Raw genomic sequence first — 23,042 nt, 5'->3', positions numbered from 1 at the left:
TCGAAAGTTTCTTGCTTGGTTTGACGATTGTCAGTAACCATGACTGTCATTGTTGACTTTTTAAATGTTTACACAAAAAGAGGGTCAACTAACTTGTAAAGTTAGAAAGCAGAGTAATTTCAAAGAAGGGTTGAGCAGCTAGTCCAAGATGTAAGAACACTGGACTGATAAATGCTAAAAAAAACCAAAATAGTCAGTCGTCTAACCCTGACTTTAAAGGCTATTTCCCATTTAGCTGTTCTTTTTTTATTTAAAGGAAAGTAACATTATTGTGTTTTATTCTTAACTTATCAATCCAACTCTTAAAAATGTTTAAATCTTTTTTAATTTTATAAGCTGTCTATTTTTGCAAATGCCCTCAGATTCAGTCAAGAAGATTTAAGCTGTAGTTTAATTTTGCTGAACAAATTTGTTTTCCAGTCATTTTAATTATGATTAATTATTACTGATGTTTGTTTTAGGGACAATTTAAATACCTTGCAATCAGCTTTATCAGCACTCTCCCTGCCTCTGTTTAGCTGCCTTCCTGTTTTCTTCACTTACTTCATCTGTTTTGACAATGCTGTTTTTGTTCTTCCTCAAGCTGTTTTGGCTACTTTTCTTTAGTATTTCATCACTTCACCCAGTTTGTTCTAATTTCTCAACATGCTTAGCATGATGGCTCCTATATTCTACTTCTTTAAATTAGTCCCACACCAACATTTTCTTTTCTTTTTTTTCAGGACTGCAAAATAAACACTAACACATTCCCCTTATCCTCCCATGCTGTACAGTTTTTCTGCTTCATGCATTCTGCCACACTTTCCCTGCCTTATTCTCTCATGTCTAGCCTCCCTTCTACTTTCCTCTAACCCCATTAACCCCCCCCACACACACACACACACACACTCCTCCCTCCTTTTCCTTCCTTTCTCACTCTCAGCCCCTCTTCTTCTTCCCTGAGTCGGAAGAAAGGGAGGGAGTGTGTAATGACAGCGCCATATCAAGCACACTGCCCAAATGGACCTGCTCTGAAAAGAGGCTTTGATAAGCTCATGTTAAAGAAATGCAGATTTAAAAAAAAAAAAAAAAAAAAGGAGTCAGGGAGCAGAACGAAACTCACTTAGGCAGCCCACAATTAGAGATTTCATATACGGGCATGGTTGTTTCATCTGGCTGATGAAACAGATATTTTATTTTTGAAGTGTGTGTTGTTGTTTTTTTATATTGCCAGCATTAAATTCAGAAAAATTGGTGTTTTATCTTTTGTCTTTTCCCCCTAATTGATTGTGGTTGATGTTATTTATTTAAATGGTAGAAGCTGTCTGCAGTCAGGTGGTTTTCCTTTACAGCTTTTAAAAAAATAAGAGCATACACATCATTGAGTTGCTCAATGTGACGATTATGTACTACCTAACCTGTCTGTGAATCAAAGCCCATTAGAGAATTAGTCCACATCTGGACAATCTGAGCTGTCCTGACGAGCACACGACTCATAACATACAGTGTTCATTTCATAATTGAGCCTGAATTTTGACCTAAATTTTTATAATAATTGAACTTTATCTGCTTGTGACCTATTTTTCTTTTGCCTCTTTAAAACTTATTGCCAGCGTAATATATTAAAGGTACTCATTGCATTGTCATGAAGACTGGTAAAATAAAATAAATGAAAGCTGTACATTTTTTTTCTTATACTGATGATTAATATGTCCTTTTTATATAAAACAAAATGTAAGAAAATTTATGAACAGTTGCCACCTACCATGTGTGTTTGTTTACCAACAGAAATGATTGAAGTGACTGAAAATAAGTCACCTATGGCATTTTCCATTGAGAAGTCATTTGATATCAAGAAGTCTAAGAATTTTGATGTATTGGTACATTACACTCAGATTTTTTTGAGTAAAGCATGCAGATAAGAGCATGGTTTACACTGAGTGTATATCTGCATTTCTGAATTGCATTTCACAAGAAAACTATTTGAGTCAACCCTTTCAAACTGCAGCATTTGATATAGTTTAGAATCTTAGATTTCATAGTTTGCAATGAGTACCTTTAATATATCGTCATTCTAATAATTAAATAGCATTTAGTTGAGTGTGAAATCTGCATCATAGTGTGTTTTTTCTTACCTTTTTTCCTCAAGTCACCTAAAGAAAATGTTTACTTTTATTCGTTGACCATAAATTTTATTCTTTCATCTAACTTTTTGTGTATTGATAATAATTTTGTTTCAGAAAGACATTTTTTTTACAACTGAATTATAATCTCTGTAACCTGATTCTCATATTCACTAACCTATCTGGACACAGACACACACACACACACACACAGACACACAGGGTTATAGGGGTGTGACACCTTTTTTTGTGTTTGCAAACATGAGCTTAGCAGTGAAGAGCCTTTCAAGCGGGATTAAGTGCTAAGTGTCATCTGAGGAGACAAGTAGGCCAAAGACCACTGAGATGTCACTAACACTGCTACAGTCAGTGTCAGTGTGTCTCTGTGTGGGCGCAGCGGTATGTAAAACTGGTAGGAAGTGGAGGTGTTGCTGCAGAAGACTTGCAGAAAAACAAAGGAGACAGTTGGCAGGATACATACACACACACACATTCTGTATGCACATTCACAAGTCCTCTCACAGACTACGGTGCTGCTTCGGCAGAGCAGTGGCAGGACCATCTGTTCCTGCTGAAATCAGCACAGCAGGATCCTACCAGTGTACACACACACACACACACACACACACACACACACAGTTGTAGCATGCTTCAGTTCTGGCATAGCAATAGTCTATTTATTCCCCACACTGACACAGGACAGTACGCACCGTTGACATGAGTTGCATGGTGTGGCTGCAGGACTAAATACTGCATACTGAATGGATGCATTTATTCTCGCATGTATAGATGCGTGGATAGATAGGTGGATAAATGGATAGATAACTGCACACGCACTGTGCACACCTTCCTCCATTTTAACAATCGATCAGGAGGAGTTACGCTGCCCTGTAAGTGTTATCTATTTTCCGTCCCAGAAGCAACATCAGCATTTTCTCTGCCTTCTGTAGTCTCATCAATACTCTGAGGTCTGACCTCTCCTGGCCCACAACTGAACATGTTTCAGGCAGCGACGTAATCATCCCCAACAAACAAACCTTATATATGTAGAGGTATGGAAAAAAAAATACCTCTAGGCTATTTTTAATACATTATTAAGTAGTTTGTAGTTGGGCTGTAAGGTTAGAAAAAAAGACATTGACCTACTGATAAACTAAACTAGACTGAACAAAGCTAAAACTTGATTTTGCCAACTTTTTTTTCTTTTTTTACAAACCTTCAACCCACCACTGTATTTCATACCAGATATTCCATGAGTTGCTCAAAAAAGATGATGGTTAAGCTACTAAACTGGTAAACTCTTGTAAGGATATCAAATGTGGACCTGCACAGTCATTATTTTAATAGGATACTAGGCAAAAGGTTATATTAGGAGTTCAATGAAAGAAAATGAAACAAAAATAAATATCAGTAGCTTTTTATGTGAACTACTCAGAGTATCTCACTGGGTTGCAACTGTTGGAAAAGATGACTCTCAAAATTGCAGGAAAATATGCTAATTTTTGTTGAAGTCTCACTGAATTCTGAGTGTTTGCAACCGTTTAGATGTTTTTTTTGCTTTCAAAACTGCATTCTTGTCATGCACATTGTTATTGTTGTCCAGCTTCACCCACAACGTAGGCACCTCAGCAGCCGCCCCCAGTTCTATGATATAATTTGCTCGTGTACACTTTTGAAGATCTACGCAAATTTGGACCATTTGTAATAAACATTATTTATCATCAGTGTGGGATTTAGATCCGAACCTTTGCCTTGGATGTTTTCTGTCAAGGAGACCTCCCGTGCATGTGTCAAATTACAGTTCTAGTTCTCTTAAGACGGGTTGGAGACACCTACGACAGAATTCAAGTAGGTTTGCGTCAGTTTGAGACTAGCATGTTCTAAAACTGAAGCAACAGGGACTGCATGCCTCTGCGGCTCACGCAGGTGAGAATCACCTCGAACGTCATGAGACATTCTGTAGTTCCCTCATGAACACCTCTTGCTAACTATTTACACCCCAAAGAAATACTACCTTTACAGTAGACTGCAGAATTGAGGTTTATGGTTTTGTATTATTCTAATTTCTCCAAATTCTGCAAGTGAAACATTAGCATAACTTCAAAATAGAGAACGAAGGATTTGCAAGCAAATTTACATGTGGTGACACAATGCAATGTTACAGCAAGAAAACTGAGACTGAATGTGGACCTAATAACAGACGGTAAACATAAGAGAAGTAAAAGAATGATTCAGAGCAGACCGGGTGAGTGAGAGGAAATCCGTAGGGAAATCAGTGTCCTAGTCAGTAGGACAAGTAATTGCTTCTGTATATGCTTGTGTGGAAGTGTGTGTGAGTGAAATGAGGGTATGGCTCCTGTAAATCTATGCAGGATTGTTTTGCAAACTGATTAAAGCAATCTATTCATCTAGACTAACATTTTCATTCAGTACGTAGACTGAAAAGAGGCATGCTCTAATAACTTTTATAGTATAAAGCAAAATACTCCATGCAGTGCCTTCAATCAGTTACGAATTCTGCTAATATAAGCCCTCAAGTAAATAAAAACGTAAAACTTTTTTAAAAGTATGTTTTCCTAGGCATTTAGCAATAATTATGTAAAGCATGTCTATTTGCGAGATGTTTTAAATATTTAATTAAGTTGAGAAATTTGAGAAACAGCTCAGTTTAATTTATTATGCAACTACTTTTACTTTTAACAGGCAAAAATGGAAAAAAAAGACCTAGCATTCCCTGAAAAAAAAAAAGCATATTGCCTGCCTCCTTTCATGCCAGAGTTTTAAACTAAGATCATCATATGTTTTAAAAAATTCATTGTGGCCATTTTGGTTAAACTTTGAAAATTACGCTATGACTTTCTGCTACTACCGTATCGAATTTTAGCTCAATGTCTGTGAATTTAAGAAGTTATAGACATTTTTGTGTTTGCTAAGGTTGATTTGCTGTGGCAGCCATGTTGAATCTAAACGGTATTCCGTTCTAGATGTACATCCAGTGATTGCTTCCTGAAATCTTTAATCAAATTTGTCCGGTGGTTCACAAGATATTTTGCTAACAGTACAGACAAACACACAGACACGGGCAACAACATCATCATACTTCCTCTGTCTTCAGCCGAGAGTAATAATTAAGTAGAAGATGAATAAAAGGCAAAACTCAATAATGTCAGAATTCTCTTAACCACCACCGTCACACCAATGTCCCATTGCAGTCTGATCAAACTTATAAGCAGCCCTTTGAATTTATCTTGTAAAGAATCAAAATGTTGTTCAGTGACTCTCAGGTGTAAAACTATTTTGATTCAAGAAGAAGAAGCTTTAATAAAAAATCAGCAGGGCTTTTTTAGTTTGAGCAGCAGTTTGAGAATTGTTTAAAACAAAAATTAGTTTTAATCGACCAATTCCTGACGGTGTTTGAGCACTGCGGTTGGCATGCCTGGTGATTACATTCAATATTATGTTTGAAGTAGACAGTGATGGTGAAAGAAGCTACAAATTAGTCTAAATTAGAGTCAGTAAATCCATGCCTCTTTGGTCTTTGAGAGAAATTAAACTAAGAAATGACAGGAAATGTCTAACATTTGAGTCTACATAAACCCCCCTGGTGTCCTTTTGTTCTAATATCCTTCCAGCACACGTTGGACCTGCTACAGAGTCCTGCATTAATGAGACATAATGCAGATAACATCCTTAATGTCACGTCTCAACTATCAAGGATGCATGTGACAAATGCATGAGCACTTGCACCTTTGAGGCTTTCAGGTTTTATTTGTGTTGTTAATTTGTGCACATCAAAACGGAAAAGCATGAACCCTTTGAGGAAGCAGAGTATTTGTATACGTCTCCCGTGGGTTGTTTTGCACCATGGTTACTGTTACTGTAGTTTTCTTCTCGTGCCTTCTTATTGGGAAAGGAAGTACTGCCCTATAATTCTAGAGAAGAATGTAAATATAAAGCTCTGTCTGTTTTATCTGCAAAGAATGTAGGTTGTTACCAGAGAAGGAAATTGTTTGTATTGTTGAAAGGAATTAAGGTTTTGTTGGAAACTCCTTGTCAGAACTTAAGTCTTAAACAACTGGAGGTTAAAAATGCTGAAAATTTGGATATTAAATGATTATTTATCTAGATTTAACACTTTTTTTTTGACAAATTTGATGTGCATCTGGAATGTTTACTGTTCTTAAAGTGCAGATTCGGCTTGTTTGTAGTTAAAGCTCTGCTTCAATTTTAGTTAGTTAGAAGAAATCCGATCAATACATCTTTTTTCCTACATGCTTAAATATGGAGGGATTTACAATGTTCCTTTGGCTAAAAACAATAGGAGAAAGTAACTTAAGTAGGAAAGTAATTAAATAAATGCTGGGAATAATTGGTGTTCTTATGGTGCATGTGAGAAACATAAACGGACATGAAAAGAAAAAGCATAAGAGAATTTGTAGATCATCTCCATCTTTATTAAATTTTCCACATGGATTTTATATCTTTAAGACGAGCGGAGCAGACTCTCGTGATTGTGGACTTTTTATCATGCAGAAGGTTTTCTCTGCTGTCTTCCCTGCAGTCATAAATGAGTCTCCAGTATATTTTATTTTTCCCCCCTCCCCCTCCCTCTGAGCTCCTCCGGCTCTCCCCGGCGTACCTTCCTGTAACACTGTCTGTGTTTGTGACCACTTTTCTCTCCATTTGTCTCCGCCCCTCTCTGCGCTGCCGTCTCACACCAGTTGAGGAATAGATTGAGCAAACAGACATCTCACTCGGCCAGCAGTAACTGTTTACACCCCCCACCCCCACCTCTCCAACAGGGTGATTCTGCTTCCATTCAGGTTGCTTTTCAGCAACTGAACTGAGGTTTTTTTTATTTTTTGTCATGTGCTGCTATTATATGCTCTGGTGTGTGTGTGGCTTGTTTAATTAGCACACACTTATTGCAGATGTTTTCCCAGATGTAGACATGATGACACATGTAACTCCGGCGCTGACCACATATGTCAATTAAAAACAGGTAATCGGTCTGGTTACACGTGCACTCAGACAGCATTTCAGCTTTAGAATAAATGTCAGAATTGGTGTGGGGGAGCAGAGACTGCATGCGACCTAAAAGTATGTGAGAAATGAAAAACAAAAACGGAAAAAAAAAAAATATAATTAAATGTCTAGTGTTCTTTAATAGAATGCATATCACTCGCCTCCTTTCTTGCCAGAGTATTAAATGAAAACCATATTATAATGAGGCTGGAGTTGTAGCCATTTTATTGAAACCTTGTGAATGACTTAAGTGCCATATCATGTTATGTTGTGAGATCTACTATGATGTGATAGTGCTAAAAGTACTGTATATGTAGGGGATGACTATCTTCTTCTAACACACCAAATGTAGCTCAATATCTGTAAATCTGTAAAAGCTGTAGCCATTTTTGTGTTGGCTGAGGACGATTGACTGACTGTAACTCATTGTACACGGTTCATTGTCACAGTTAATGCCAAAGTTTAAGCAAAGATGTTAAACAATGGGTGGATTGTTCCAAATATCGATATGAACGTTGGTACTGATTTTGATATCAATGTGATAAGATCAAGTAGTAGTTTCAAAACGTGTTTGTAATAATTCTCAGCTACTACCACACTAAATTTGAACTCATTATCTTTAAAATTGGCTGATGTAAAGACATTTTTGTGTTTACTAAGGTCAGTTGGTTGTGGCGGCCATCCTGAAATGTGGTTGCCACCTAAAGTTAATCAGTAGATATACATCCGATGATTATGATCCACCCAGTGGTTCATAAGATATTTTGCTAACAGTACAGAGAGACAAACAGACATGGGCAAAACCATAAACACTGCCAGAAATAAAACACATTTTATACCTGCTCTTTTTTTGATTAATATTTAGCTTTTTTGTTGATCCTCTTTGCTAAATTGAATATGAGAAGATAAATGAAACAAACACAAAAATTCAGATGAACTTGACTGGTTCTAATTAAAAGTTTGGTTGATGTTCATAGAAACCAAACTTTTGATTGAGATTGTTACGGTGTTCAGGAACAGATCCCATTGTTTTCTGATAGTCTAATTGTATTATGAAGGACAGGAACTAAATCTAAACTCTAAGAGGAAAACTAAGCTCTGCCAACCCTAATTAGTGCAGTGTCTTTGCCTCAGTCCTCTGTCTTCTGTCACTCCACCGCTGCTCATCTAGTTTGACGGTTATCAGATGAGAAAGGTGTAAATTGCTACTCACAGCTATTTCAGCAGATTCTCCAGTTTTGCTGTTTTCTCTTTCATCATTCTCCTATCTGTTTTTTTTTTTTCCTCTGCCTGACTGGTGAGGGAAGGACACAGCACAGGTGTGCAAGTTCCCTTATGCATAAAATTATTGGAGAAATATATGCAATAACTACAGAACAAGATTGAGTTAATGGGGACTGTGGTGTCTGAGTGCATGTCTCAGTGTGTGTGTGTTCCTTGTAATAGCCTATACTTGCTTGTGTGCACATACTAATGTTCGTGAGCCACCACTGGCGCTAATGAGGAAGGGCTTCTGCCAGTTTTTCTCCTCTCATTCTCGGGAGAGTAACACACAATCACACTATAATGACCAGCCTGCGTGGTGGGAAAATGAGAGAAATAGAAAAAATGGTGTGGTGGATTTTGGTGAAATAGGAAAATGTGGTATAATGTTGAAAGAAATGCAATAATTGATTGTCAGTCCAAGGAAGACAAAAGCACTGAAGGATGCATGAACAAACAGGCGCATTGAGTTTGTATGGACAATATGCAGTCATTTCTCCCATTGGAACACAGAAGGCGATGTGCATCCTGTAGGCACAATGTTATTATCACCTGCACTAAAGGTGAAGGTGGACAATATTAGTTTTTGCTTGTTGGTATGTACGGTTGGCAAAATATCTCATGAATCACTGAATGGATTTTGATGGAATTTTCAGAAAGTAATCATTGAGTTTACACCTACATCTGAATAACTTTTGGAGTCTACCTGATTCAGAATGTCCGGCACAGCAAAGCGATCTTAGTCCGTTTTACAGATTTTCAGCTATGGTAGTAGCTGAAAGTCATCCTCAAAAAAATGCTTCAATCTCTAACAAATCACAAAAGGCTGAGCATAATGCTATCTACAAGGTTTGATCAAAATGACCATAGCGTTATTACCTGGGAGAGTTTTTAGAAAATCAGATGGAGAATTCATTAAGCCAAGACAAGAAACTATCTCCCAAGGCAGTAAACCTGAAATAAGTAATCTTACAAAATAGATTTGAATAAAAACATATTGACTGGAGATTTGGTAGAATCCAACTGTTCTTTTCTCTGACTTCCGGCATCTGTCATCCACTGCCTGGAAAATGACACAGTGTCACGCCCCCAACATCGACCAATTGGAAGTCTCGGCAGATAAATGAGAACTCTTGTCCAATCAGTGGTGGTGGTACAACAACAGTGCTTGCTGGCTTAAAGGTGTCTGCACCCATGGATTGACAAAAATAATTAAAAAACAAACTTGGGGAGGAAGAAAATCACCATTTCTTGTGAATAAAATTGCATTTTGCATCATTATGCAGATTGGGGACAACATAGGGACTCTTCTATGCAAATGTTTACATAATATTTTTGGTCATTCAACAAGAAGTAGCCGCTGAAAATACGACAGATCCTAGTTGGATCCTATAAATGATCCTAGTTAGGTACGCATTCCTTTAAGGATTGCTGAACCTCTAATTCATTTAAGATGTTATATTTCTTGTATAATATTCAAAGGTAAATTGTGATGTATTTGTCATTCATGTACACTTGATTTTAATTTGTGGAGAGCCCTGTGGGTAGTAGACTGAGAGATGAAATTGGTGTTGCTGTTCATCACTGAATTGTTCTGATAACGGAAATCGAACGAGTGCTGGCACAGTGCTATTATGCCTCTTGGCTGGCTGTTTGTGTATGTGTTTGTGCGCTCGCACTTATAATCATGTGTATACAATCTTAAGTGGCCAAGTCATGTTGGATAAAAGCTTGCCCGCCTCCAGCAAAGAGCATTGGCTCGAAGGTAAAACACAAGTCGTGAGACACAGACGCAGCATCTGCCAGGTGTGTTGAGGAGGTAATTGTCATGGTGGCGGGCCTGAGGCCAGCAGCTTAGAGAGGCAGAGCCGCAGAGAAAATGAGCAGCAGTTTCTGCTGGAGTCTGTTTGCCCGAGGGGTTAGCTCAATATCTGCTGTTGTTGCTTATCCGATTCCACTCTGTCCCCCACTTTGTACTTGTCTCATAGCTCACAACATAAATGTACTCCTCCTGTTTTGCCTGTTCATTCTGTTCTGCTTGTTCTTGTTTGTAGCCAGACATATCCTGTCCACTTCTATATAATTTAAAAAATAAATCACTGCATCTCACTGTTTACATGTTCCCCTAGTTCCATTTCGTTAGCGCCTACCTTTAAAGGCGACCGGCGATAATGTTATTGACTGTGTCTGTCTCTCAGCAAAATATCTTTATGAACCACTGGAGAAATTTTAAAGAAACTCAGAAAGTAAATATTTTATGTACAGTGATACACATATTCTATTTTTTTTTAATTTGCCAATATTTTATAATTGTGGCAACCTATTTGTTTTTCCAGAAGTAGAATATAAAACAAATTACTGATTAGTTTGTTTCGTCCTCGTGTGTGAAATAAGTGGGTGTATGTTAGTATTGATTGTGTAACCCAGTGAATGGAAACAAGTACATGTTTGTATTGCGTCCCCTCCCTCAAAACCCTGCCAGCTCATGAAATATGAAAGAGGGCCTGTGTGGGTCCTCGCATGTATTTGTCTCTGTGTGTCCGCATCTGTCCGCACACAGACTGATCAGCCAGTCTCTCAGATCTTTTACGCGAGGACAGAGCCCTCCACCCCTGCTGAGACGATTATGTGTGTGAGTGAACTAAGAGTGAGTAGTGGGAAGTTAAAGGCTAGGTGAAGCTCAGTTCTGTGGAGCTGTTGATACACAGTCAAAAATAAGGTTAAGGAACAAGTACACTGTTGTCTCCCAGGGTGCAGTTTGAACTTTTGCACACTTTAGGGTGGAATATTAGACCTCAAGATAACTGTGTACTTATTTGAGGGCCTTAAAGGTACATTTATATATACCTGAGTTGTAAAAGGCACATGCTGCACATGTACTGATTATTCTAAATGTTAAGGTATAGTGTCAAAAGGTGGTTTGTGTTCAAATTATTTATTTCATTTTTAGTTCTTATTGAAAGTTTTTTTTTAAAACCAAAACTCTGTAGAATTAGGTGATCTTGAAAGAAAACTTGTGTAAATGCGTTTAATTAAATGAGATCTATGGGTTAGCTCGGTAGTGTTGCTTGCAGAAGATCAGGGGTTCAAATCCTTGTAAGAAAGCCTTTGCACATAATGGGTAAAAACATATAAATGCTGCCATTCTGGCTTGGATGTCACCTTGATTAGAAATGTTTGGGAACCAGGGCATTTTTAAAGAAATGAGCATCTGATAGAACTCCTGTTGAAGCCATCGTGTAACTCTATTAAAGGTATTTTCAGGACTGGTAATCTAGAGTACAGGGCTGTGATCAGAGGTAAAAAAACATGGGTACCAGTAAATACCCACTGTTGAGGGTATAACCCCAAAGACAAGCCCTAAAGGTACAATTGGTTACATGTTCTTAAGAGTAGTTGTCTGTAGTGTCTCAAATGCATTTCTTTAAAATCTGCTTTGCATGCATTTTATTCATTGTTTTATATTTGTTAAACACATTGTCTTTTCATTATGTTGTAGAGGTAAAAGCTTCACAATCACTGACACATACTCAGTCTTGACAGTATTTTAGAACAAATTTCCTTATGTTTCTCTGTTTTCCTCTTCGTAAGAAAACAACATTTGTGGAGCAGCCAGAGTGAGAGAAGAGCACATGAGGAGCAGAAGCGGGCCGCCATCAACATCCTGACGAGTAACCTTTCTTCTGCACCCCACCACGCGCCCGCGGACTCCAGAAGTGGGCGTCAAGCAGGAAGGACACAAGTGACCCCCTTCCTCCTGCAGGCATGGTAATACATTCGGTCTTGTTGTATAGGTACTGGAGGTTTGTGTGTGGGTGCGCTCCAGTGGATTATCCACTGTGGCGAAATGACTCCTTCAGACTAGAGGTGCCGAGAAGCTCAATCTGATAAGTTGTTATACACATGACAGCAGATAGTGTGCATCTTGGACTGAGAAACAGATGTATGATAAGAGCTTGTTCAGGGTCGATAGGAGATGAAAACCTATACATCAAGGGAAGCACAGCAGGAGGAGAAGAGAGGAAAATAGAAGAGACAGGAAGTTGGGAAACTTAAACTGTAAAAGGGAAAATAAGAGCAGTGATTAAAAGAAGGATGGTTTAATAAAGTCAGACTTATCAATGTGTTCCTACAGTATTTCTTGGGACACTGTGTTGGGTGTACTTAATGCACTGTTTTGCAAATTTTCTCTTGAATTTTGTTAAACAACCAAGAGTGTATGATTCTTTATCTGCGTTTATCTGCAGGTTTACAGTCACTTGCTGAAACATTGAATGAATGATAATTTAAGTTGGTTTATTATTTATCATGTCAGTAAAAGCAACAGAGGGCTTCTACAGTAGGAAGGAGAACATGCTATTCAAAAAAGAGTTACTGTGTGATGAAGAGAGAATGGTTCAGAGGATCAAAGAGTTTGTGGAGGGAGAGAATGACAGGAGGGAGCAGATAAGACCATAAAAACCTAAATGATGGACAGAATTGTGTGTAAAAAGGATGATGAAAGCAAAAAAGAGAAGCGCAAAGTGGTGAAGTGGGAAGGTGAAGAGCTGAGAGAGGGAGAACGTGTGAAACAAGAGATTGATTAATGGTCGTGGCCTGTGACAGTGGGATCTGCTTCCCTCAGGGGGCGGGAAAGCTGAGCAGAAGATGAATTATTAAAAACCGGAACAAGAGGAGGGCGGAGGAAAATGGGTCCAAAAAGTGAGAGAGTGGAAAGGCATTTGTTGGGATGGATGGAGGAATGAGGACTAAAGGAGAAGAGAAAAATGCATGTATGAAAGAAAACAAGATGTTGCTGAAGGTGCTGAGGTTGGACGTTGCACAAAAGGGGAAACATAGCTGAGCTCATAAATAACCAAGGGTAATGAGACCAGAGCATGCCCGTGGTGCAAACTCAGTACGGTGATTAATCCTGACTTAGGGGTTATGCAGCAAATGCTGACCTTTTCAAAGGTGTCAAAATGCAAACCAGACAACAATGTAAACGGCTTTTTTTTCTCCCATTAATATTCCTTTAAGCATTTAAAGACTGCACATGTTCATACTTTAGTCTGTGTCTTCATCCGCCTACGTAAGTGCTCACTTTTCAAACCATAGTTTGTTGCAGAGCTGCATCCTTGTTCATAGTATCAAAAATAAGCGAATCAGTGTGATTTTGTCTCTTTTAACACAGTTTAATATCATATTCATGTTTATAGTGTTTTTCTAAATGTTTTATGAAGCACAATAAAACAAACAAAGAATTGTGATGTTTTGTATTAATGATTAAGAAAAAATGCTTAATGAGTTTCTCACCTGGACGAGTGGAGGCCCCATGGGTCGTGTCTTTGGTTCAAGTCCTAGGTTTTTGTTCTTTAGTACTTCTGGTCTTTCCCTACATTGAAAAACAAAACTTAAAAATCTGTTAAAATTGATTTTTAAAATTGTATATCCTTTCTATTTAACATTTATCTAAAAGTAGTATATTTTAAAGTCATGTTAGATCGTTTCAAATTCATGTCAGCAAGACTTTTCCAACAAAACTGAAAAAGTGTCTTGCACTGTCTTTTACAAAGACTTTTACATTGATTGCTAAATTAAGATCAATATGCATTTCTTTAATTGCATTGATATGGATGCAGAAACAAATTAGGTTAAAATGTTTTTTTGCCAATACAATCATCTCCAGTAGAGAAAATATGGTTTTTAATCCATCTCTGCCTGAGCATCTGAAAATAACATCACTGCCTTGTTCCTCCCTTAGCATAATTCATTGTTATCATCACTGTTTAGTAGTTGTAACAGAACATTTTCCACTATCTGATCTGCCTAGTATGCTGTTCTCAACTATTCCTATTTATGGACAAAACATCATTTACTGTTTATTTAAACAAGTCAATTTTTTTTTTTTTTATGTAGGATGAAGTAGGGGGTTGGATAATTTAGGCATATGCAGAATTTTTACTGTTAAGCACTAGTTGGAGAAGTCAAAACAAAAACTGTTAATTTTTTTTTGTTGTTTACACTTACTGTGTACACGTTACAAGTACTTGCTTAAATATAGGGAATCTAGTTTTCTTTAGTGTACTGTCTTGATGTTGGCATCAAACTGAAATAAATTAATTTGTTTTTGAATATAAATTAGGCTTACCTAAAAAAAAAAAAAATCTGGTAGAAATGTTTGCATTTTGTGTAATGCATTTATGAACACCCCAACTCTTTTGGGAAGAGGTTTAATTGCAGTGAAATCTTGCATGTTATTTTTTAATGTTTATTCAATTCTGTTTATACTGGTATTTTATTTATACTTTGGTATATCCTTCCTTATGTAGAAAGTTCACTTCTGAACACTGTTGAAGTTTGCCAAAACCCAGGCAAAGTCAAGTCACCTCCTTTTAGCAGCAAGGTCATAAAATTTTATGGGTGGCCAATAAACCATCATGATGCTTTACCAGAAGCAAAGCACACACACACATATACACACATACAGAGAAATACTGTCTTTTAGTACAAATTAGGCTGCATACTGTTGTTTTGGAAGCTGGTTTAATAAGCTTGACTGATAACAGCAGACTTTAGATGAACATAATACTTGTTGAAACCAGACAGTCTGGGAATTTTGATGGCATGCTCTTCACACTTCCCGTTTTATGGGTTTGTAGCTTTCTCACATGCTTTTAGGATGGTTGATAGGCTTGATACAGACAGGGCCTCTGCTATTTTGATGCACCCACGAGGGTGGTTTTGTTTATATACTATGATGTGTGTGTACCCAGCTATCATGCGTATCTGTGTGTGACGGCGTGCATGTGTGGTAATTTGAAAGACAGCTAGGAAGGGAGTGCACAATAAGACAGGATGGTGGAGTGTGGGGGGACTGGCCTGCCAAGCAGAGTGCAGATAAATCACAAGATAAATTTTTAATGCAATTCTCCTGAGGCTGCTGGATGCTGCAGAGAAGGCACTGAGTTGTTCTTTTTAGTGTTGCTTGTCCTATCTCTCGGCCTATTTTGAGACAAGGTTTTGAAGTTTTTTGTTTTTTTTTCTTTCTAAACTCTAAACGATTTCTTTTTGTGTTATAGAGAGGTGTGTCTTTCTTTTCAAACAACTCTTCAGAAATAGTTTATTTATAGGTGAGGAGTTGTTGTTTCTTGGTTTGTCAGGGTTTGAACAAACACATCTTTGTTTCAACTGCAGCTAGCTAAAAATAATAAAACTTAGCTCTTTTCATATATATATACCTTTTATCTTTAAGTTTTGACACATTTTATTTATTTTCCTTTAGAGGCTTTTTCCACATCTTCTCTCTCACAATTTCATATTCTGTCTGCACAACGTCTCGAGTGAAAGCTTAATGCTAGCATTTTGAACTTGTGAAAAGTAAATGGACATTTTGTGTTGCTCATTGTCGAAACGTACACACACGCAGTAAGATATTTCTAAATGGTGCTCAGAAATAATAGGCATCAAAAACGTCTCTGGCAAACACATTGTTAGGAATATCCTTCCAATCACGGCGGATATTGCTCTCCAGTAAGTCTTGTCCTTGGCATTGGGTCATGTAATTTATAGCAGATGGCCACAGAGCGACAGGAGGAGACGGGAGGAGATGGGAGGAGACAGGCAGAAAAGGAGAGAAAAGTCCTCATAATCTGGTCAATTTAAAGTGAAACAGTGTGTGACTCTGGTCAAGACACCTTGAACTTGTGTAGTTTTACTGCAGGGCTTTAAGGACAGATCTGGGTTGAGTGGAAGTGATGAATATGGGTATAAAAATACAGGTTGTGCACGTTTTTTACACTTTTCAGTTCCGTTTTACAATTAGGGCGCCTTTTATAAATGAATGTTTTATAAAATCAGGAAATCAGTGCTTTATAAATAGGTTGTAAAGACTACATAAAGTAATAATAAGCGTTACAAAACTGTTTATACACTAAAGGCTCATTATTTGTCAAGATGAAGTCCTGTGCATTTATTCATCCAGATAAATGTTTTTACTTCGTTGCTCTGCTTAATTTAAAAAAAGTAAGTATATATGCCATAACTTTGTAACTACTTTGTATCTAGAAATGCTGGTAGGGATTGTATGCAGGAAAATTACTGTCAAATGTTTCATATTTAAAACTAAATCAGAAAGAATACAGGTAAACAGTGAGAACGAGAGGACAAATGTTGGCTCACTATTTGGTGAAAAATGAGTCAGTATTGTCCTTTTCATTTTTGATTCTCTCCAACTGCTTATTAATGGTTTATTAAATGTTTACAGCATAATTAATAGCTGCATTATTTATTAGTAATTCAAAAGGGTGCACATATTGTCAAGGGTACCCATTTTTATCTGTAATTGTCATGCATGGTTTGTGTGTTAAATTAGTTGCATTTTTTCCATGATGTGTTTGTGTTTTGTGAGTGTGTATGTGTGTGTGTGTGAACATTAGTGTGCCGTGTGCCGTAAGAGTTGTAAATGCTGTGTAACATGGTTATGTAACATGGGCCTGCCAGCTGGTAGGTTTCAGTGGAGCATGAAATGGAGTGTAATTGGTAAGTGTGTGCTCTAAAAGCACCATGCAGCAGTGACACATGAAGGTAGCTGTGCACACACACACACACACACACACACACACACACACATACACATACAGTTTGCCATTTGTTTAAAATAGGCTTTACTCTTTTTTTTTTTTTTTTTTTTTTAAATTGGCAGATGAAAACAGATGTAACCAAAAATAGTAGTACTAGTAGAAAGTTACTTTTTGAAGTGAATATGTCAACTAATAATGTAATTAACACTGTTGCTTTTGTGCTGTACTGTCCCTTAAGGGATATTAAGTATTAATTCTAGTTTTGCAGTAGTTTTATATTTTTGCTCGTTCTTAAATAGTAACATTTTACTCAGTAGTGTATTGAATAATGTCTGAGTTGACAGTAATAGTGTCAGAAATTGTTTAAAAGAAATCTGGCTTGGTAAAAGTCCGTAACAAATACAGAAGATGAGTTTGAAATAAAGTTTTACGTGTAGTTTACAAGGTATATCATTGTTACCTGCTGCCAAAGGCAAAAAGCAATAATGTTTTAGCCCATGCCTGTGTATGTGTTGCATGCATGTGTGTTTGTTTGTTTTGTTTCATGACCTAGTAGACAGATTTTAATGAAACTCAAAGTAATCATTGGATGTACACCTACAACTGATTAACTTTTGAAGTCAACTTTTGCTCAATATATTTGTTTAAGATTTTTTTTTAGATTGTTAAATTATACACTGTTTATCTAATTTTATTGTAACAACATTTCACAGTCAGATGCTGTAATAATAAAACAAATACAGAAAAAAATACTATCTCTGCAACATGTCGAATGTCAATTTTTTGCTTTTGCAGTTCAGCTGAAATTGAATTCAGCCTTATTTTGATGCTTGACTTTGTTACAAACACAGTCACTGCGATTTATTCATTATGCATGATTTGACTGTATTTTCTCTCATTCATAAACTCACACACTTATAGAGAACAAACAGCGTATTGTGTAAGTGACTTTTAAGTCGTGTGCATCGACAAACAGAGAAGTCATTAACCTAATATAGCACTGAATTCCTGAATTGAGTTGTGAACCTGCAGTATTCTGCTCCATGTCTTGTCTTGGCTGCAGTAACTTACTTATTATGTGACTTGTCTAAATGTCTGCAGTGTTATCTTGGCACACACTGGCTCAGAGGGTCGATTCCTGTCAGTGAGTCCCACTTAACTGAGCTGATTTACATGGTTATCGGAGCAGCTGGGCAGCGACGCTCCCCCACGGTCAGTGCAGGCTTTCATACATGGATTCGTAGGCACTCTGCCTCCTCGCAGTGTGGTTTATGGTTGCAGAAGCTCCCATTAGCAACAGCTCATAAAATTTGCAGCCACCGCTCTGTTAAACACAGCTTTGAGAAGACACACAAGTACAAGATAAACAGGGTATTGTAAGTACACAGAGGGTCCACCCACAGTTTAAAATTGTATTGTTATAGTTTTTAGGACGGAAGCAAAATTGTCTTCAGTTAATTCTTTCAGCGTTTCATTTAGCCTGAACCTCTTTTTTTTGTTTTTTTCAAAAGAAAGGTAATTTTATGTTTTTTTGACAGGAATCTGAAAAGATTATTGAAAATCAATTGAAAGCAGGATTTTCAGACACCTGAGAAGGTCAAACAAGATCGCACTTGTCTTGGGGATCAGAGTTAATACACGATAAAACCTGTCACAGATTTTGATGCCAGTGTACCTTTTAGGGTATCTAAATTCAGCCCGAATCCCTCTGGTTAGCCTCTACAAGGTGTTGGAGAATCACAGTTGAGCCTCAGTGGGAATGAAGTGTGTGACTTTGCCAAGTGTTCCTTTGACACAACATCCAGAGCTGCACAGACTCCGAGGCTGCAATTATTGTGCAGGGCTTGTTCTTCACGTTGGTAATGACTTTATTTCAATCACTTTAGTGAAAGAGAATGTCACCAGTTCAATTAGTATCAGGACTGAGTGTGTATTATGTATATGCATGTCTGTGCTAACATTTCTCATGTTCTGTGGATATAAATCTGTTTACTTTGTCAAATGAACTTGCTTTCATTCGTGGTTTGGGCTTTAGGGTAATATATCACTAGACTAAGGCTGTTGAAGTCTAAATGACGCCTCAAAATTGCGAGAAAATAGGCAAATTTTCAGTTGCAGTCTCACTGAATTCTGAGTGTTTGTGACTAAGCAGCAAGTAAACAGTGCAGCTGTTTTACCCAGCCAGTTTTTGAAAAACCCTGCTTATTTATGTGAACATGGCTTGACAAAGTGCGTTCTAGGCTGTTCACGTTATTTTGTTGCCCACGTTGTACCCGCCTCAGCCCACTTTGTACCCACCTTGGAAGCCGCCCCCAAGTTTATGATTTAATTTACTGGAGTGCACTTTTAAAATGAAAAAAAGGCAGATTAGGATTTTCTAGCATTGGTGTGGTTTTTGGACTTGGACATGTTTTCTGTCGGAGGAAAACTCCTGTGCAGGTGTCAAAATACAGCTCCAGTTCTCCTGAGACGGGTTTGAGACAACCGCAACAAAATTTAGACTGGTTTGAGACACCCAAGACGAGAGGGAATTTGTTGTGCAAATAATTTTTGAACTTGTTCAAAACACAAACAACAATATGGTAAACCTCTGTAACTCAAGCGAAGAAATTGAGAACCCTCGCCAAGGTTTTAAGACATGTTGGAGACTCCCTCACAAATGCCATTCGCCAACTAGTTACCAGCTGTTGCAGCTGAGTGAGATACCGACTTTATGATGAGGACTTAAAGTAAAGGGTTAACAAAAAGTTACAAGAATGAGGTAGGATCGTGTCCAGAAACTGATTGTAAGACATTGTGGTTTTATTTAAACCAATACAAACAGGACTGTGTGTGTGTGCGTGTGCGTGTATGCACAGGTGGCCTTCAGATTTTAAGTAGATGGATAATAGTGCTCAATCTCCACTCTGAAAAGGGCATCTCTCCTCTTTGTATTTATTTGTGTGTTGGTTATGATCACGGGTGTGAGGCTGCCTATCATTATAGGTGTGTGAGTGTAGTAGTGAACAAAGGGAAATGTGGATTTTTGAGATAAGCAGGTATGCTTTACAACTTGGCGGGAACACCATCCTCGCATTTAATAGTTCGCCTCAAACTCAGCAGGATAATTTGATAACATCTGCTAAATCTTCAGAGATATAGCAGGCATTCTCAATTGTTTTGGTTTTAACCCTGCATGATATTTTCCTATTTATTAGTTATATAAAAAATAAGCAAAGAAAGAGAAATAAAACTATCAAGATCAATACAGTGAGCAAGAAAACTTGAAGATGTTTATAAAAAAGTGCTGTGACTTCAAACTGTTTTTGATAGGAAATTGTATGGTGACTGAAATATCATTCACATAGTAACTACAGGCCTATAAAATGCATTTTATTTTATATTTTTCCCCAAAATCCTTTTTTTTTTAATTTTTTTTGCGATGTAACTATATTTTTTCACCTAAAAAGTGTTTTATTTCATGGTGCGTTAGTAAAATTTCAACATTTCTGTAGTAAAATGCCCAAAGTTTTATTAGCACTAACAAATTTTAACAAAAGTACAGCAAAAAATAATTTCAGTTTAATAGAACATTCAAGGATTTAGTAAAGTGCTTAAATATTAGCCTGAGTTATTAATAAATAAAGAAAAGGTTTCCATGTTTTGTTTTTTTAACAAATAAAATTGCTCACATGTGCATTTCATGTTTCATTTTCTAAAATATAAGTGCTTGACATATGAACTTAAATAGTACAACATTACATAGTTATTACTTTGTTTTTGTTTATTATTTGTTGTTTTCAACTATTGTTTTGTAATTTTGTCCCTTTTGTCTCACTGATGATGATGATGATGATCAGGACGCTGCAGACTCTTCATTTGGTGTTTTGGTGACAGGTTTATTTTTTTACCGATAGTTCAGCTGAGCAGTTATCAGCTGCATTAACACTGGGTTAACAGGCTTTGACTGAGACAATAATCATATTCTGGCAAAACTTCACCTAAAGCAGTTCAGTCATAAAACCACACCTGTTAACAAATTGTCATTCGGCGGTAAATAAATCTCAATCCACAGTTCTGTTCACAATTTCTGCACTGCAGAAATCATATGGCCCTAAATAAGAGGCGATATAAGCTGTGAGCACAACTAAAGTAATGCTGCTCCAGCATTTTCCATGAAGGATTTAAATGAAATATTGAGTTATGAGAACATTGATTACTAATGTTGCTTCTGTAATTAATATGCTTTTCCTAGAGATTTTATTTGTGTGTTTTTTACTCCTTTGCAATGAACTCTTCAGGAAGTTCTGATGGAATAAATTGGATCTATTGGTATCTAATGTTTAGACCAAAAAATAAAATTTCTAGTTAATGTGTTTTCAATTTAAGCACATGAAACAATGTAGACAACAGACACACAGTTTCCCACGTCTTTTCATATGAATCCATAAAAACATGGTCCCATCTGGCCTTTATTTACTGCAGGATGCAAATCACAAAAGCCACAGTTCCAGCTGCTTCACTTCTTTATCCTTCCACTTTTTCCATCTATCTTTGAATTCAGCCTTCACCCACACAACCATTTTTGCCCTTATCTGTTTCTAAAGACTCTGTTATCCCGATAACCATCCTCTGGTGTTATCTGTTCCCTCTTGTTTCCTTTGGCAACGTCCTTCTATTTTCAGTCATTTACTCTCCCCCTGTGCTACCCCCATTTGACGCTTCACACCTGGTGTCCTTCTCCGATGGTTTTTCCTCATAAACCTCCTAGAGAGAAGGAAGGAGGGCACATTAGAAAGACTGAAGAGCTGACATGAATTCCCAAGGCCAAAGTGTCTGATTGAATTAGGACAGGCGGAGAGGATATGGTGGTGGGACGGATTCCTGATAGCTGTGCCTACATGTGTATGTCTGAGCGAGTGAGCTGTTGTAGATTTATTATCCATAAAAGAGATATATTCTGCCTCAGCAGGTAAAAATGTACACTCCTGCATGCACAAAGTGACACACACTTTTTTTCTGTATAATTGTTGCATTACTATTTTTTTTTTTAATAGAAACAATTACTGCTCATCAAGCAGGGAGTTCAAAGCCATAATTAAATTAATTAAAACTGAATAAAACAAAATCTTTTGTTGGAAACCTCCCTTGGGTGGTGCTCATTTAATAGGACTCCTATCTTGCGTCTTAAAGCTGTGAAATGTAATCAGAATATGCCGAATGTGATTTGTAACTGGTTTTAATCATTCTCCCTTCCAGAGGTCCTTTCGTTCCTTTAGCAACGATGACCGCCACGTCATGGCGAAGCACTCCACCATCTACCCCTCCTCGCAGGAGCTGGAGGCCGTTCAGACACTGGTATCCACAGTCGAGTGCGCCCTCAAACACGTCTCTGACTGGCTGGACCAGAGCAGCGGTAACGCCCACAACAACTTCGACAGCCAAGCCGCAGACAGACCAGAGGAGGGTGACCCTGGTGATGAGCCCGGCGAAGAAGCCGAAGAAGCTGGTGGCTGCTACAGGTAAACAACGATGCAGCACAGGGATCAAGACATGCTGAAGTTTCTTCAAATTGTAGATTTCAACAAAACCAAATCTTACTGAAATAATTGGCTTAAAGTCATAGAGGGCAAATAAAGTGATCCTACTCTCTGTAACCTCTTTTCTCTGCTTATAAAAGTGACTCTTTAACAGGTTATATTTGTAAAGTCTTTCATTTTTCCAAACATTCTTGTTTTATTTGGATTGGGGGTCATTATGTGCTGGGCTATTTCTCAGCTGGGGGTAAGAGCTTCTAGAGTCAGAACTTGTCTTCCAGCAGACACTTTCTTTCATATCATATCATATCTTTCAAATCTTATGTAAATATTTACTAATAAATAAAACTCCCTGACATGTATTGGTGTTTTTTACCCTACAGAGGTCCTGTTTAATTTCTATATACAGTGGGGAGAACAAGTATTTGATACACTGTTGATTTTTCAGGTTTTCCCACTTGCAAAGCTTGTAGATGACTGTAATTTTTATCATAGGTACTCTTCAACTGTGAGTGATGGAATCTAAAACAAAAATCCAGAAAAATACAATGTATGATTTTTAAATAATTAATTTC

At 37.4% G+C, this 23,042-nt stretch overlaps 1 protein-coding gene across 4 annotated transcripts in view; it reads left to right on the top strand.

Moving 5' to 3' along the window:
- The window catches only part of LOC108232676 (spermatid perinuclear RNA binding protein), an 85,163-nt gene that overhangs the window by 32,235 nt on the left and 29,886 nt on the right, over nucleotides 1-23,042 (top strand). For all 4 annotated transcript variants that reach the window (XM_017410614.3, XM_017410612.3, XM_037979422.1 and 1 more), the window contains exons 3-4: nucleotides 11,982-12,158; nucleotides 22,190-22,452. In XM_017410614.3, coding sequence (XP_017266103.1) covers nucleotides 12,156-12,158; nucleotides 22,190-22,452 — 266 coding nt within the window. In that variant the 5' untranslated portion in view covers nucleotides 11,982-12,155. The remainder of the gene's footprint in view (nucleotides 1-11,981; nucleotides 12,159-22,189; nucleotides 22,453-23,042) is intronic.

This window comes from Kryptolebias marmoratus, linkage group LG14 (genome assembly GCF_001649575.2).
Source record: "Kryptolebias marmoratus isolate JLee-2015 linkage group LG14, ASM164957v2, whole genome shotgun sequence".
Taxonomy (NCBI): Eukaryota; Metazoa; Chordata; class Actinopteri; order Cyprinodontiformes; family Rivulidae; genus Kryptolebias; species Kryptolebias marmoratus.
This window is presented reverse-complemented; position numbering and strand designations above follow the sequence as displayed.